The sequence below is a fragment of the Pleurodeles waltl genome, chromosome 4_2, assembly GCF_031143425.1.
Source record: "Pleurodeles waltl isolate 20211129_DDA chromosome 4_2, aPleWal1.hap1.20221129, whole genome shotgun sequence".
Classification (NCBI taxonomy): domain Eukaryota; kingdom Metazoa; phylum Chordata; class Amphibia; order Caudata; family Salamandridae; genus Pleurodeles; species Pleurodeles waltl.
The window spans coordinates 340,024,386-340,040,159 of record NC_090443.1 but is presented as its reverse complement, the minus strand read 5'-3'; the positions used below and the strand labels follow the sequence as shown (position 1 = coordinate 340,040,159).

General features: G+C 46.2%; 1 protein-coding gene across 4 annotated transcripts in view; it reads right to left on the bottom strand.

The window, feature by feature from the left end:
• TRIOBP (TRIO and F-actin binding protein) overlaps positions 1–15,774 on the bottom strand; it is an 82,864-nt gene that overhangs the window by 39,654 nt on the left and 27,436 nt on the right. For 2 of the 4 annotated variants that reach the window (XM_069231383.1, XM_069231382.1), the window contains exon 2: positions 165–221. In XM_069231383.1, the coding sequence (XP_069087484.1) occupies positions 165–221 (57 nt within the window). The other 2 variants (XM_069231385.1, XM_069231384.1) reach the window with 2 other exon arrangements.

Genomic DNA, 15,774 nt, shown 5'->3' with positions numbered 1-15,774 from the left:
TTCATGTAAACTTTACACAAACCCACCCTTCTGGAAAACACCATAAATTACACAAACTGTGTCCAGAAAACCGCTACCTTCACAAACTGTATCAAGAACATGTCAAAATAAATGTCCTTTTTAAGTTCATATACAAAGCACTTACAGACACAAGGTGATCTTACCTCGCCATTTTCGTCCAAAAGGGACATCCAACCCTTCTTGAAGTTCAAGAGATCGGGCTGTGGAAAGAGTTCAAGAAAAATAGTATATCATTCTTTTAACTGCAGAAAAAATGTAGACAGAGCAAGAGGAGTGAAGAGCAGACCAGGTGAAAAGAGAGGAGAACAGAACCGTTCAGAAGGGAGCGACTTGGCTAAGCATGACGTGCTGAGCTTGGAGATGGAAAGAAGGGCTGAGAGTGGGAAGTGCTGGCGAGAGATACGAGAGGTGAATGGAAGAGAGCAGAAACTACCTGGTGGAGAAATAAAATGCCTCACTGACTCTGCCACATCCGCATACATCCACAGTAGGCCTCACTAAGGTAAGCTGTTCAGGTTCTGGGGCGTCTGGTCACTGCGGAGTAAGAAGTCAGCCATGCAAGAGAGAGCAGGGTCGTCGCTCTGCCTCCTCCTACCTCACCCGAGAATCGTGTGTGGGTGCTGCCAACCTAGGGCGAGTGCAAGACTTGTCTGGGCACTTCCCGGCGTCGAGAAGCCGACGAGGTGTCGTTTGCCTTGCGGCCTATATAATGGGAGAGGCTTCTGCTTCCTTGGCCACCCTGCCAAGTTCCTCCTTGATAATACTTGTTATGCAGTCTCATGCACCTGTTACGCCCCATATAACTCCCCTCAGGGGCCCCATGCCCCCCGTTCCGGATTCACTCTGCCCTTCACCTCCACCAAAGCGCGCTGTGTGGATCGTCAACTCCCGCCGACGGCTCATGGGGCGGATATGCCCGCTCCTGATCACCGCTGCAGTGCCCACACTGCTGGCGGGCGGTCACGGGGCGCGGCGGCGGCGGCAGGAGGCGCGGAGGGCGCCCGTTGCCCGGGCAGCCACGGGAGGCTCGGGTTGCGGTACTGACAGCCGGCGGATAGGCCGGGGGGCGCATCGAGTTACGCTGGTGAGGAAGGCGCTCACTGCCTGTGTATGTGTTGGAGGGGTGGGGCTGGGGTGAGGGGGCTCCGGAAGGTGGCAATTAACCCTGCCCGTATGTCATCTTGGCCCCGCAACTACTGAAAATACTACGCACACCAACATCTAATGCTACACACCCAGAAGAGGGGTGTTCCACCCTCCCCTGACCCATTACTAGATGTACTCAGCATCTTTACGTAACATCATTGTCCGCAAATATATCAACAATCCGCACCGAGCACCTCTGAAAACACACCAGCAACTAATGTCGCCAAAAGGGTAACCATAGCTGCTTCGTCCAAAATATGCATGTACAGAAATGCAGCCACCACTACTGTCACCGGCATATGACAAGCTTTTGTGGGGCCTCGGGCACTAACGTAACACGGGCCCCCATTCTTCGGCGCTCAACGACCTCGTGTAAACGAAAATAATGGCCTATGAGAGGGAGGATAGTGTCAGTATAAGGCGCCGCCTAGTGGCGACGGAGATCTCCAGTCAACATGAATAAGTATTGTATTGTAATCGTATTTATATAGCGCTTACTACCCCTGGCGAGGCGTCAAAGCGCTTTTCGATGAGTAGCACGCTACTCCGGAACCCAACAAGAATTAGTGATGGATTAGTATAGTTAAATAATGAGTACAGTTTTAGTATTATTAGGAGTTAATTTGAGCCGTGGATATGAGAGTTTGTTAGTTAGACTGGAGTAATGGAGGGGTGGAGGAGGAAATAAATACAGAGGTGTTAATTGGGAGTATATCCTTCATTTACTCAACCCAAAGGCTTGGGATGAGTAAAGGGGGGTGGCAGGGGAAGAGTATGTGGAAGGGTTAGGGAGAGCATAGTAGCAGGGTGAGATGAATGCAGGAGAATTTAGTAGGGTTGTGTGGGAGGTCACAGAGGTAGAGTGAGGTTTGGTGAGTTAGATGTGGAGGGAAGAGCCTAGGCAGAGATATTTAGGAGATTAAAGTGGTAGAAGGGATTTGGGATGAGTCAGAGTGAGAATAGAGGATAGTTTGATAGAGACATGACATACGAGTGATGAGTAGATAAAAACCAGGAGCCATGCAATGATCCACGAACATGCCAAGCACAGAAACAACATATACACATACATACACATATAACCTACCAGCTGCCTTTATTCCCTAAACACGGAAGGTGCAAGTGTTTTGCTTAGGAATAGTACTGCTGTTTTCCCTACGCTGTGAACTGCGCTTCTGCTGAGCTAAGAGCATCTTTCTCAGTCATTTCCTAATTGAATGGATCTGCTTGTTCAGTGTACATCGGTATGCGCTCTTGTCACTCTAGATGGGGTGTTGTTATTCATGGGAGTGAGGAAACAGGGCTGGGGTGTTCCCCTAACTGGCCTTGATTTTTCAAGCGTGCTTCCCTACTTAGGGGCTCGCTCCAAAGCAAAGAGATTAAAGAGGGTATCTGACCCCCTGGTTGAGTGGCTTTATGCCTAGAAAGAATGTGTCTGTCCCAGTTGGATGAGCCTCGGTTTTCCCTAGCTAGAGAGGTATTTATTAAGTGAGGGTGGTATCCAGCTCAAGGGGCTCCAGCCTGAGCACGAGGGGCTCAAAGAGGGGTCAGGTCACCATGGCTCATATCTATGGGGTCTAGCCTGTAAAATTCTGCAATGCCCGTTCTTTCTCTTTGCATGCCCCCAAAATATGGAACTCCTGACCAGTAGTGCTTAGACTGCTCAACTCTGTCTGGCTTTGTAAGGTCTCCCTGAAATCTACTTTTGATTTGCCGGGCGTATGTGCTATTATTGTTAATATATTAATTTGTATATGAATTATAATACTAAATGTGTAACTTGACCCGCTTTGAAGTATCATGGGGACTTGTTCGCGCCTTATAAAAAGTTCCAAAAATATATAAAATTTCTGAGTGTGTCTTTCCCGGTTCAAGTATAGGAAGGAGCCAGCATTTTGTCCTTTCCTCAACATCAGTTTCCTGAGGTACATTTTAGTCAGCAATGATGATGAATTCATGGAGAAAGTCTTTTGAAGGATTTTATAACTTTCAGGACACAGAACATATCTCTTGGTGACGGTTCCAGACTACACCCTCTAACTCAATGAGTTTGGAGCTCACACTAAGAAATGAGAGCAAAACAAAGACTAACATTCTGTACATTAAAGGGCCCCACACAGTAAAGTTAATAAAAGCTACAATATGATTCCCAAGAAATAACCGCAAGTCCCAAACACAACTATTTACCTCTTATAGTCAGTCCAAATCAGAGCCAAGAATAAAGCTATTCCTGTGCAGATATTAGAAGTACAGGCAGAAGTTTTGTACTGGAATGGAGTTGTTTAACAACTAGCTGTGCTTTTGTGATTTCATAACACGTTCTTTCAGCTGGGGTCAGGGACCAGGTTGGGCTCATCACCAGGTGCAAACAGACTTGGTATGGAAGGAACAGTTGTGGACCTAGGCACCGAGGTAGAAGTTGGTATGGGCCCAGTAATGGATTCCATCAGATCAGAAGGCATCAGTGGTGAACCCAGTAGCAGAAGTCCAACAGTACCCCCACAAAGTGAAATCTTGTTTGATGTGGATCCAGAGCTCTGCTCCTAAATTCATCCAAGGGTGCTGAAAGAAAAGACAGACCCCAGTGTGCAGGGGAACCGTTTATATATGGCTCCACTTCATCATTTCCAGGCAGCACTGAGTCACCACGGCACCACCCACTGACGTGTAAAAGCATCAACGGAAGATTTCTCCAGATGCAATTGGGAACCTGATGGTATCCTAAAGTTGAGTGATCTGCAGTCAGAAGTATCAAACAGAACTGCATAACTGTGCCCCTAGTGGTGCCAAAATGGCACTACTCCAAAAGCAGATGAAAAAAAACTAAGATTTCTGAAAAAGAACCTGCTTGGAAAAAAAAAGAAAAAAAAAAAGGACATCCTAATACATGGGTACGCAAACATTTCCACAAGGGCCAGAAACTATGGTCTGAGGTGTGCCCGAGGCTTTCATTAAAGCCAGCACGTGGGAGTGGGGCTCCGAGGGTGGTTAAAGTGAGTGTAGGAGCAAATAACTGATGTGTGGTCAGTGGTTCATGGTGGTATTGCGAGAGTCTCTTTCCACAGTGCCCTCTACATTAAGACTCTTGAAGAATCATATATTTGATTTGATTTGTGTCATTCTTTATCTGAAGTGCTATCCCTCTACAGCACCTTGGGGTAAACCATTCCACTTGCTATTATTACCTTGGAAGAGGCAAGTATAAAAAGGAAGTTACTTGATTATTAAACTGAAATTAAATACAATTGCACAATGTAAAACCAGAAAACCTAAGATCAATCCTGGCTTCCCACTTGACCCAATTGTTCAATCCTAGGCGATTGCCTCATTTCACTTTGCCTCCCTTTTCTTCAATTCAACACAGAAGAGCAACTTGAAATTTATGAGCTCATTATATATGCTGGACAAACCTCTCGAGTTTGATCTAATAACTATAATGTTGTCTATGTACAGGGAGTGCAGAATTATTAGGCAAGTTGTATTTTTGAGGATTAATTTTATTATTGAACAACCACCATGTTCTCAATGAACCCAAAAAACTCATTAATATCAAAGCTGAATATTTTTGGAAGTAGTTTTTAGTTTGTTTTTAGTTTTAGCTATGTTAGGGGGATATCTGTGTGTGCAGGTGACTATTACTGTGCATAATTATTAGGCAACTTAACAAAAAAAAATATATACCCATTTCAATTATTTATTATTACCAGTGAAACCAATATAACATCTCAACATTCACAAATATACATTTCTGACATTCAGAAACAAAACAAAAACAAATCAGTGACCAATATAGCCACCTTTCTTTGCAAGGACACTCAAAAGCCTGCCATCCATGGATTCTGTCAGTGTTTTGATCTGTTCACCATCAACATTGCGTGCAGCAGCAACCACAGCCTCCCAGACACTGTTCAGAGAGGTGTACTGTTTTCCCTCCTTGTAAATCTCACATTTGATGATGGACCACAGGTTCTCAATGGGGTTCAGATCAGGTGAACAAGGAGGCCATGTCATTAGATTTCCTTCTTTTATACCCTTTCTTGCCAGCCACGCTGTGGAGTACTTGGACGCGTGTGATGGAGCATTGTCCTGCATGAAAATCATGTTTTTCTTAAAAGGATGCAGACTTCTTCCTGTACCACTGCTTGAAGAAGGTGTCTTCCAGGAACTGGCAGTAGGACTGGGAGTTGAGCTGGACTCCATCCTCAACCCGAAAAGGCCCCACAAGCTCATCTTTGATGATACCAGCCCAAACCAGTACTCCACCTCCACCTTGCTGGCGTCTGAGTCGGACTGGAGCTCTCTGCCCTTTACCAATCCAGCCACGGGCCCATCCATCTGGCCCATCAAGACTCACTCTCATTTCATCAGTCCATAAAACCTTAGAAAAATCAGTCTTGAGATATTTCTTGGCCCAGTCTTGACGTTTCAGCTTGTGTGTCTTGTTCAGTGGTGGTCGTCTTTCAGCCTTTCTTACCTTGGCCATGTCTCGGAGTATTGCACACCTTGTGCTTTTGGGCACTCCAGTGATGTTGCAGCTCTGAAATATGGCCAAACTGGTGGCAAGTGGCATCGTGGCAGCTGCACGCTTGACTTTTCTCAGTTCATGGGCAGTTATTTTGCGCCTTGGTTTTTCCACACGCTTCTTGCGACCCTGTTGACTATTTTGAATGAAACGCTTGATTGTTCGATGATCACGCTTCAGAAGCTTTGCAATTTTAAGAGTGCTGCATCCCTCTGCAAGATATCTCACTATTTTTGACTTTTCTGAGCCTGTCAAGTCCTTCTTTTGACCCATTTTGCCAAAGGAAAGGAAGTTGCCTAATAATTATGCACACCTGATATAGGGTGTTGATGTCATTAGACCACACCCCTTCTCATTACAGAGATGCACATCACCTAATATGCTTAATTGGTAGTAGGCTTTCGAGCCTATACAGCTTGGAGTAAGACAACATGCATAAAGAGGATGATGTGGTCAAAATACTCATTTGCCTAATAATTCTGCACTCCCTGTATAATAAAAACGCTGACCACCCAGAGGGTTCCACGTGGCAAGTGACTTGCCTCTTAGTTCACTATTGGCATTGTTAAGGTGAGATGAGACACAAATATTTCTCACTCACTTTTGAAAACTATCAGTTTTAAATAAAATACTTCTGAATGCACTTACCTATTCTGATGTACTAAGGTGTAACGCTTCTGCACATTACTGAAATACACTGCTATGTTTCCCTTCAAGTCAGTGATGAGTACATTTAGGAGTGTGATCCCAGGTAGACATATGCATTTTTAACTTTCCATGTTTTTCTTAACCTCACATTTATTTCGAAGAGCAGCGGCCCACAGACCAAGAGGAAAACTTCAGAAACAGAAGAGATGAATATGGACCCTGGCTTCACCACTTATCTAAAACAATGGGATCCACAGAAAATGATCACCCAATGTCGAAGGCCCCTCAGCTGCTAGGACAAAAAGTTCTACACCCTGGTCGTTTCTTCTAACACATACTCGCGATCAGCTGCTTGCAAATGAAGACCACAAGTCCCAGAATGCAAGGCTTTGTAAACATTTTTTTTTTTAAAAAAAGACCAAGGCCATAAACACACTGTGCCAGCATACAACGCTCTGCTAACCGTATCTGGGAGCCTCAAGAACGAATAGCTCTCCAGCTACCCATAAGTAGCTATCCTGTGTGTGTAGCCATGCCTACTAAGTTAGAAGCTTTTGCTTGGGTGAATTGATATATGATCTCAAAATTGTGAATTGTGAGACCTCATGAGCAGCTGTTTATAGAAAAATGGATCAATATTCAAACTGTATTACAAGCAGATATTGGAGTGATAAATCATGTTGGGTTGGCGAGACCTCTTACTAATAGAAGCTTGGTGTCATGGGTAAGACTGTCAAATGTTACTCATGTAGGGGAATATAAAACTCAGTTTCTTTCTTATTCTAATGCACATCAATGCTGGCAAACCTGCCTGACGCACCAAAGCGATCACTGCTGGTAATCATGCATATGATGGCAACTAATGTAATCTTGTCTGATGTGGTCACTATTACAACACTAATAATATTAGCAGCTCAGGATGATTTTCGTTGAACATAACTAGCTCTTGTTACAGAAAAGGTTTGAAACCTCTGCTCTAGAGGCACAGGAGACTCAGAAGGGTTATCAGTTAAGAGGGAGGAGCAGCTCCTGGTTCCCCCATGGTGGAAGGAGGCTTCAATACCTGACAGTACTTGTATCAAGAGTAAACATTTGCATGAATTTTATTTTTGCAACCAGCCTCGCTGCAGACACGCAGGAGCGGACAGGCTATGCAGCTCTAAAACTTAATTTTTTATAAACTGTTTTCCTTCTCTCTTGACAGTGTAAATTTAATGCAACAAGGAGGACTTATCCAGGGAAAATTTTAGGAAAATGGTTTAGGTCGGATGGGTCCAACAAAAGCTCAGTTGAGTCAGATATTGACAACACGCACAGATTCACTGTATGTAAATGTTTTTCATGAAGATATGCTGAACAACTGGCTTGGGATCCAGAACACTTGAACCAGCCCCAGACAACTGCAGTATATGTAAATTAATCCAATGTAGGCTTGCTATAAGTACATTTGTGTCATGTGCATAGACTGAAAAACGGGTATGGATTAGCCCCTCATGAACGGGCGGGCAGTCCGCAGAGATGTGGACCTCATGCTTGCTGTGGTTGGCAATGATAGGCTGATGAGGTTTTGTAAAGGCTCACCCAGGTAGGCCATATTTTCAAGAAAACCAGACTATGCAAATGAGTTCTAATTAGATTCTTAATTTACAAAATAATTTCTAGTAAAAATCTTCAAAATCTGACATTGATTAGACTCCAGTGCACTAGTGGAGGGGGTGTGCTCAGAGATCACTAATGTGTGCTGGCACGGATCCATGTGGGATAATCTATGCCAGATTTCAGGATAATCACTGACTGTGTGAATGAACTGCATTTAGAATCACTGCATGCATCATTTACTTCAGGTACACTTCTCTTTCCTACTTTTATTTACATGCTGGACAGAGCAACATGATCAACTTTATATATTTGAACGGCTTCAGGGTCAAATAAAACTATTTCTGATAATTATTATATGTAATATTCTCTTTTACAGATAGTGTGAAATTTCCTCAGGGACCCACATTACAAACAGAGTGTGTGTGTAGCTGTAGAGTACCGTACCCTAAATATAACCTTACCTAGTTACAATAACTCCTTGAAGTGACACTTCAAATGGAGGCAAAAAAAAAAAAAAAAAGACCAATCTGTGAATCAATATGGCACATGTTAAATACAACACAGACCCCCACGCAAACCTGCAGGCCCCTTGCCTTCAACAGTCATATAACTGCATGTGTGTTAACCTTAAGATACCGTCTTTAAACAGGTACATCAAACCAATAACCTAGTCTAATTTAGTACATCCAGCAACCTGTTAAACCTACAAAACAACCTCATCGGCCACGTCAGAACCAATACCCCACTCCATTCCTATGAGGCATTAAAGAAATATAAGCACAGGAGTTTGAACCAACGAGACTTTGAAACCCTTACCTCTAAATCAGTATATTGATTGCCTTACAGATTCAAACATCCGTCAAATCTATAAAACACAATCTGGACATCACATCACCCAAGATTTGATTCAGGAGAGAACAACACTCTCTGAAACAGGCTAACCGCAGCCTAAAGCACAATAGTGCAACTCTCAGGCTGAAGAGACAACACTCGCTGGAACAGACACCGAAGAATTTACCATACAGACATTAAGAAAGCATAAGTGTGTTGTTCTGCTAAATGCATTAATAGGGCATTGAACACCAGGAAGGAACCTTTCCACATTAAATAAGGAACTGACTGATCCAGACTGCCTACAAAATAACCCAAAAATATCACAGCAATAATGGAAAAAACAACTTAAAACCACAACAAATAAAATTATCCCACCACCATCCCAGATTCTCCTAACTTCCCCACCTTTATTATAATGTCTTCACTGCAGGCAAACTCTTGGATACACCCTCTCATTAAGAAGCAAAGTCTGATCCTTAAGACATGTATCTATTTCTATAGATCTTGCCAGCTGCATGCTTCAAACAATTCTTCTCAATCGAAAGAGATACAACAAATTATTATTAATGGGTCTCTTTACCTACAATTTTACTAGTCAACCAAAGTAAACGTGTCATCATACCCTTCTTAAAAATAACATCCCATGACCTAGTCTCAATTTCCAACATTCCCTTTCCACAGTAAAATTGTGTAATCAGAGGGAACAACTATTAATGAGTATGGTGAACTAAAGCAACTTATTCATTACTTTCAGTCTGGATTCAAGTACGTGAAGGGCACTGAACAGCGCTGGCCAGTGTAAGAGGGCAGTTCATTCTCTCCAGGAGGAGGGCAAGATATCTTTTATACTCAAACTTTCCACTACCTATGAAATGAATGACCATAAAATACTGTTGACAAACACTGGACAGAACTATGCATACCAGCTATGTGATTGATTCAATCATCTCAAACACAGCAGCAAAAAAAAAAAAAAAAAAACATTATTCAATGGGTTCAACAAATTATCTTTACAACCTGCGTCTTGTGCTGCTCCTCCATTGTTTACTGTTCAACATGTATGCATGTGTCCTGGAAAAGCTTCTTAAACAGGACCAATTAACTTCTAGAAGTACATTGATGGCAGGCAAATCCACTTCTGTTTGGAGACTAGTCCAGATAATCTGATAAGGATTACATTATACCTGAACTTGGTGTTCCAATGAAGGAAGGAGAATATCCTCTGTGTAAACAGTACTGAGACAGACTGTCGTAATTAGAAGTTCTCAGCTCGATTCACCACCCTTTGGCTGGACACCAAGCGTTCTGAACCTCCCTCCCCTATTTGCCTGCCCAAAAGTAGGATATCTGGGGATATTTTGACTTCAAATCCACTGCATCACTTTTGAGGAATGAATGATAATGGGCAGTTTCCCATGTTTAAAAAAAATAAATAAAAATTTAAAAAACAATCCTGCAACTTCTTTAAACCTGCCACAGCGTAAACCTGAGGAGGGTTTTCATCCCTGCACATCTCCACTACTGTATTATCATCTATTTAGTAATCTGGCATGGAGTTTCTTGGGGAGATGAAAGACGTGTAGGCCTTAACGGGTTGAAGCATACGAAGACAGTCTTTAAAGTACTCTACATCCTTCCTTGTGGACAGAAGAACCAAACAGAAGGCTTTGTGTGTGGTTCATAAAGCGTACTGGTCCCAACACTTAGAATACATGCAGAAACTGACCTCTCTGCACCCAACTCAGGAACCTTTACTGAACGTTAGTCTACGTGATATACCAACAACATCTTGAGAGGATAAAACACAAAGACAAATTCTCTGGTTATAGAAGACTATAAAATGCCCTTATCACTAACTTGAGATCTAAAGCCAATTATAAGCAGTTCAAGAAACGGCTGAAAAATACTTTTCTGACTTTCTCTCAAATGAGTTTATAAAAAGGAATCCAGATTAAAGAACAATGGACAGAGTTAGAAAGCCTACCCAACTGGACTACAACTTCCCCTCCCCACCATTTAACAATATTTTTGTCTTCTGTCACTGCTGTTGGACATCAAAAAACAGCCCACAGCACTTTTCAAAACCTCTCAATAATACGCTCAATGAAAAATATTTTTAAGCAATTGAATACATTTACCAAAAAAAAAAAAAAAAACCACACACACACACACACACACACACACGTCTGCCCAACACCAGACGAGACCACTGCTCACTACATTACTTAATATTACGTTGCTCGGTCTCCATTTTAGATACAATAGTTTTAAGAGAAGAAAAAAATTGGCAACACTAAGCAACAGTATCAATGCACATTTCCTAATTTACCCAAGTATAAATGCTTTCTGATGGATACAACTACCTGTGGATTCCTCACCTGATGAATACTCCCATGGCGCCAGCATTTGACGGAAATCTTCTTACTAGTCTCTGCACGTCGACGAGGACGTCACTCTAGCCCACGCGACGCCGTCTGACGTCATACAGGCAATAAGAAGTCCTCGCCGACGTGCCGATGACAGTTCCCTTTTTTCCGTGCATTCGAAACGGTTATCTTCGAGGGAGTTACTGTTACCTTCGTGGTTACAGTGTATTGTCTGCTGCGTAGTCTTCTCTGCGGTAACAATGTCTCAGAGGAAGTCGGGTTTCAAGCCCTGTCGAGAGTGTGGGGGCAAGATGTCAGTTACAGATCCTCACTCCGACTGTCTATGGTGTTTGAGCTCCGACCACGACGTCTCGACTTGCGATTCATGTCAACACATGAATCCGAAGGCCCTCAAAGAGCGCGAGGCCAAGTTATTCATGGCAAAGTCAAAGAAGAAGGAGAAACATCATAAGAAGTCTTCTTCGCCAAGGTCTCACCGGCGTCATCGAGACTCCCGGCGCCGTAGAGACTCACGACGTCACTCCAGCAAGGAGTCTCATTCGAGGTCACCTTCGGCTCGGCGTCGGAGGACTTGGGAGGTCAGCCCCACGGTCACGCCGCATCCATCGACGCCGTTGCCCTCTCCGGCGTCACCGACTTCACCTGGTCAGGCGTCAGTGATTGAGGTGGTGCAGCCTCTTGTGTTTTCTCCGGCGTCGCAGACGTCGAGGCCGGCGTCGGGGTCGCCCTCGATCCAGGCACCCCAGTATCCGGCTTTTCCCACTCCTGGAGCCGATAGTACCGCGTTTCTTAATGCGATGTATACCATCTTTCAGCAGATGGCTCCAGGAGCTGCTCCGGCTGGTCCTTCGGGGCCCTTGGCCTTTTCGTTGGGTGATCCTGCGCCTCTTCGGCCGGCACCCTTTATGCCCTTTCTCCCTTTTGGGAATGTGGGCTCGGCGCCGGTGCCGGCGTCGGTGGCCGCTCCGGTGGCTTCGGATGTTTCGGCCCCGGAGGTTGCCCCTCCGTCGAAGTCAGGATTTTGCCCTGTGACTCCGGTTGGTCCATCGGCTCCAAGACCTCGTCCTCCGGCTCCTGCCTCGGCGCCGAAGCTGCCTGTGGCGCCGGACGCGGCGTCAGATGCTTCTGGAGATCGGCGCCGTTCTTCGACGTCGGCGGAGGCCATGTCGACTCCGCGTATCGAGGAGAGACTTCATTCGAGGAGGCGTGCTCTCCGTCTTTTAGAAGAGCAAGAGTACCAGCGAGTCCTAGAGGAGGGAGAGATTGAGGACTCTGGAGACGGACTGCATGGTCTGGATACAGCCAGTGGGCTGGACACTTCCCCTGAGTGGGACCTTTCATCTCCAGGGGAATATACGGAGGAGGCTGCTTCCTTTCATGCTGTGGTGAGGAAGGCAGCGAGCTTTTTGGACCTGCCTTTGCCGGTGGCAGAGGCAAAGCAGAATTTGCTGACAGAGGTATTGCATCCGGCCTCTGCTGCAGCTGAGCCTCTCTTGCCATTTAATGAGGCTTTGCTGGATCCGGTGTTGGAGGTGTGGAAGAAGCCGGTGTCTTCCTCGGCCGTTCATAGGGCTGTGGCCAGGAGGTATCGAGCTGCACCATCTGACCCTGGCTTTCTCTCTAGACACCCTACGCCGGAGAGCTTGGTGGTGCAAGCCTCCTGTTCCTCAAAGTCAGCGCCTGGTTCCTTCCCGACGGTGCCTGGAGACAGAGACTCCAAGAAACTGGATGCGCAGTCCAAGAAAATATTTTCGTCATGCAGTTTGGCGTTGAAGGCCACCAACGCCACGTGCATTCTGGGGAGGTACATCCATGCGCTGATGGATGATATTTCGTCTTCATTCACGGAGCTTCCCCAGGGTCTTTTGGATGTGGTCTCGGACGCCCAGGCTGCCGCGACCCAGATTATCCAGTCTGGGCTGGACACGACCGACTCGGTGGCCAGGGCGATGGGCACGGCTGTGGTGGCAAGAAGACAGGCCTGGCTCCGAAACTCAGGGTTCTCTGCGGATGTGCAGTCGACCCTGCTGGACCTCCCGTTTGATGGGGACAGACTGTTTGGAGCCAAGGCAGATTCAGCCTTGGAACGATTTAAGGAGAGCAGAGCCACAGCCAAATCGTTAGGACTGCAAGCTCCTTCTTCCTCTGCCTCTTCTAGAATTTTCAGGAGGTTTCGGGGATTTGGGCGTGGCTCTTATTCCTCTTCCTTTCGGGGGAGGTTCCAGCAACCCGCCTCTTCCCTCCCCTATAGGTCATTTAGAGGGAGGGGGAGGGGTGGGGTCCGTACCAGAGGAGCCTCTCAACAGCACTCTGCCTCTTCCTCGTCCTCTGGAGGGGTGCAGCAGGGGAAGCAGCCTTAGGCTTCCACCGTTTCCCACTCACTCCTCTCCTGTAGGGGGAAGATTACAGCGTTTTCTCCACAAGTGGAGGTCTATCACAACGGACACTTGGGTTCTCGGCATTGTGGGAAAAGGCTACGCCCTTCCCTTTCGGGAGTTCCCGCCCCTCATCCCGCCCCGCCCATCTTATTGTTCAGAAGAACACCTCCTGTTGCTAGAACAGGAGGTTCAAGTCCTCCTTTCAAAGGGCGCGGTAGAGTTGGTCCCAGAGCAGGAAAAGGGTCGAGGTTGTTACTCAAGATACTTCCTGATTCCCAAAAAGGATGGTCAGTTGAGACCAATCCTGGATCTGAGGATCTTGAATTGGTTCCTCAAACAGGAAAAGTTCAAGATGCTGACCCTAGCACAGGTGCTTTTGGCGTTGAACAAGGAAGATTGGATGGTGTCTGTCGACTTGCAGGATGCTTACTTTCATATCCCGATACTCAAGTCGCACAGGAAGTATCTCCGGTTTGTGGTAGGGTCGCAGCACTATCAGTTTGCGGTCCTCCCGTTTGGTCTTACTTCAGCACCTCGAGTCTTCACAAAGGTGATGTCAGTGGTTGCGGCGGAGCTCAGAAGGAAGGGGATAGCAGTATTCCCTTACTTGGACGACTGGTTGATCAAAGCCAAGTCCCCGGAGCTTGTGTCGCATCATCTGCAGTCAACAACCCAGTTGTTGTTCGACCTGGGCTTTTCGGTGAACGTGCCCAAATCTCACCTGGAGCCCTCTCAGCGCCTCCTGTTCATAGGGGCAGTACTGGATACAACATTGAGTCGAGCCTTTCCTCCGCCTCAGCGGATTCAAGATATTCAGGAATTGGTTCCAATGTTTCGAAATGGAGCGGTAGTTCCAGTCCTCAAGGTCCTTCGTCTGCTCGGTCTGTTCGCCTCCTGCATTCTGTTGGTCACGCATGCTCGCTGGCACATGAGGGCTCTTCAGTGGTGCCTCCGAAGGCAGTGGTCTCAACACAAGGGAGATTTAGAAGGTACTGTCAAGATCTCCAGAGATGCTGCTGTGGAATTGAAGTGGTGGATTGCGGGCAACAATCTTTCACAGGGGAAGCCGTTCGCGCAGTCGCCACCAGTGGCCACAGTAATAACGGATGCCTCCACCCTAGGATGGGGAGCTCATCTGGGGGATCTGGAGATCAAAGGGCTTTGGTCTCCAGAGGAACAGGTGTTTCATATCAATCTGTTGGAGTTACGGGCTGTACGTTTGGCTCTCAAGGCCTTCCTCCCATCCCTTCGTGGTCAGTCGGTACAGGTCCTGACGGACAATACTACCACGATGTGGTACATAAACAAACAGGGAGGAGTAGGGTCGTACCTTCTCTGCAGAGAAGCTCTTCGGCTATGGTCCTGGGCAAAGGACCATCAGATTTGCTTGGTGGCAAATCATCTGGCCGGGGTCTTGAATGTACGTGCGGACAGTCTCAGTCGCCAATTCTCGGCAGACCACGAGTGGCGTCTCCATCCAGATCAAGTCTGTTTAATCTTCCAGATGTGGGGGTTTCCTCGGATAGATCTGTTTGCCACTCGGGAGAACGCGCATTGCCCGTTATTCTGCAGCCTCCAGTATCCGATGCAGGGAGCGTTGGGGGACGCGTTTCAGATAACCTGGTGCGACCAGTTGCTTTACGCGTTTCCCCCCATACCCTTGATTCCTCGAGTGTTGAGGAAAATTCGCCAAGACCGGGCCCAAGTCATCTTAATAGCTCCGGATTGGCCAAGGAGGGTATGGTACTCCGACCTTCTCCAACTCTCACTGTGCCCTCCGCTCCGTCTCCCTCTCAGGGCAGACCTCCTCTCGCAGTCGCAGGGGCAGGTTTTACACCCCAACCTCCAGAGTCTGCACCTACATGCTTGGAGATTGAACGGGGCAACCTGAGTTCCTTCTCTCTCCCGCCTGATGTAGTGGATGTTATCTTAGCGGCCAGGCGACACTCCACTAAATCTATCTACGCTAATAGGTGGTCTAAATTTGTTATGTGGTGTGGAGAGAGACAGATTGATCCCTTACATGCTCATCTGTCACATGTTTTGTCTTTTGCACTGTCTCTAGCGCAGAAAGGTTGTGCAGTAGCTACCATTAAGGGTTATTTGTCGGCCTTGTCAGCCTTCATTTGTCTTCCAGACCAACCATCGTTATTTAAATCCCCTATTGTTCTCAGATTCTTGAAAGGTCTTCTGAATCAATATCCTCCAAAACCATTCGTTATGCCTCAATGGGATTTGT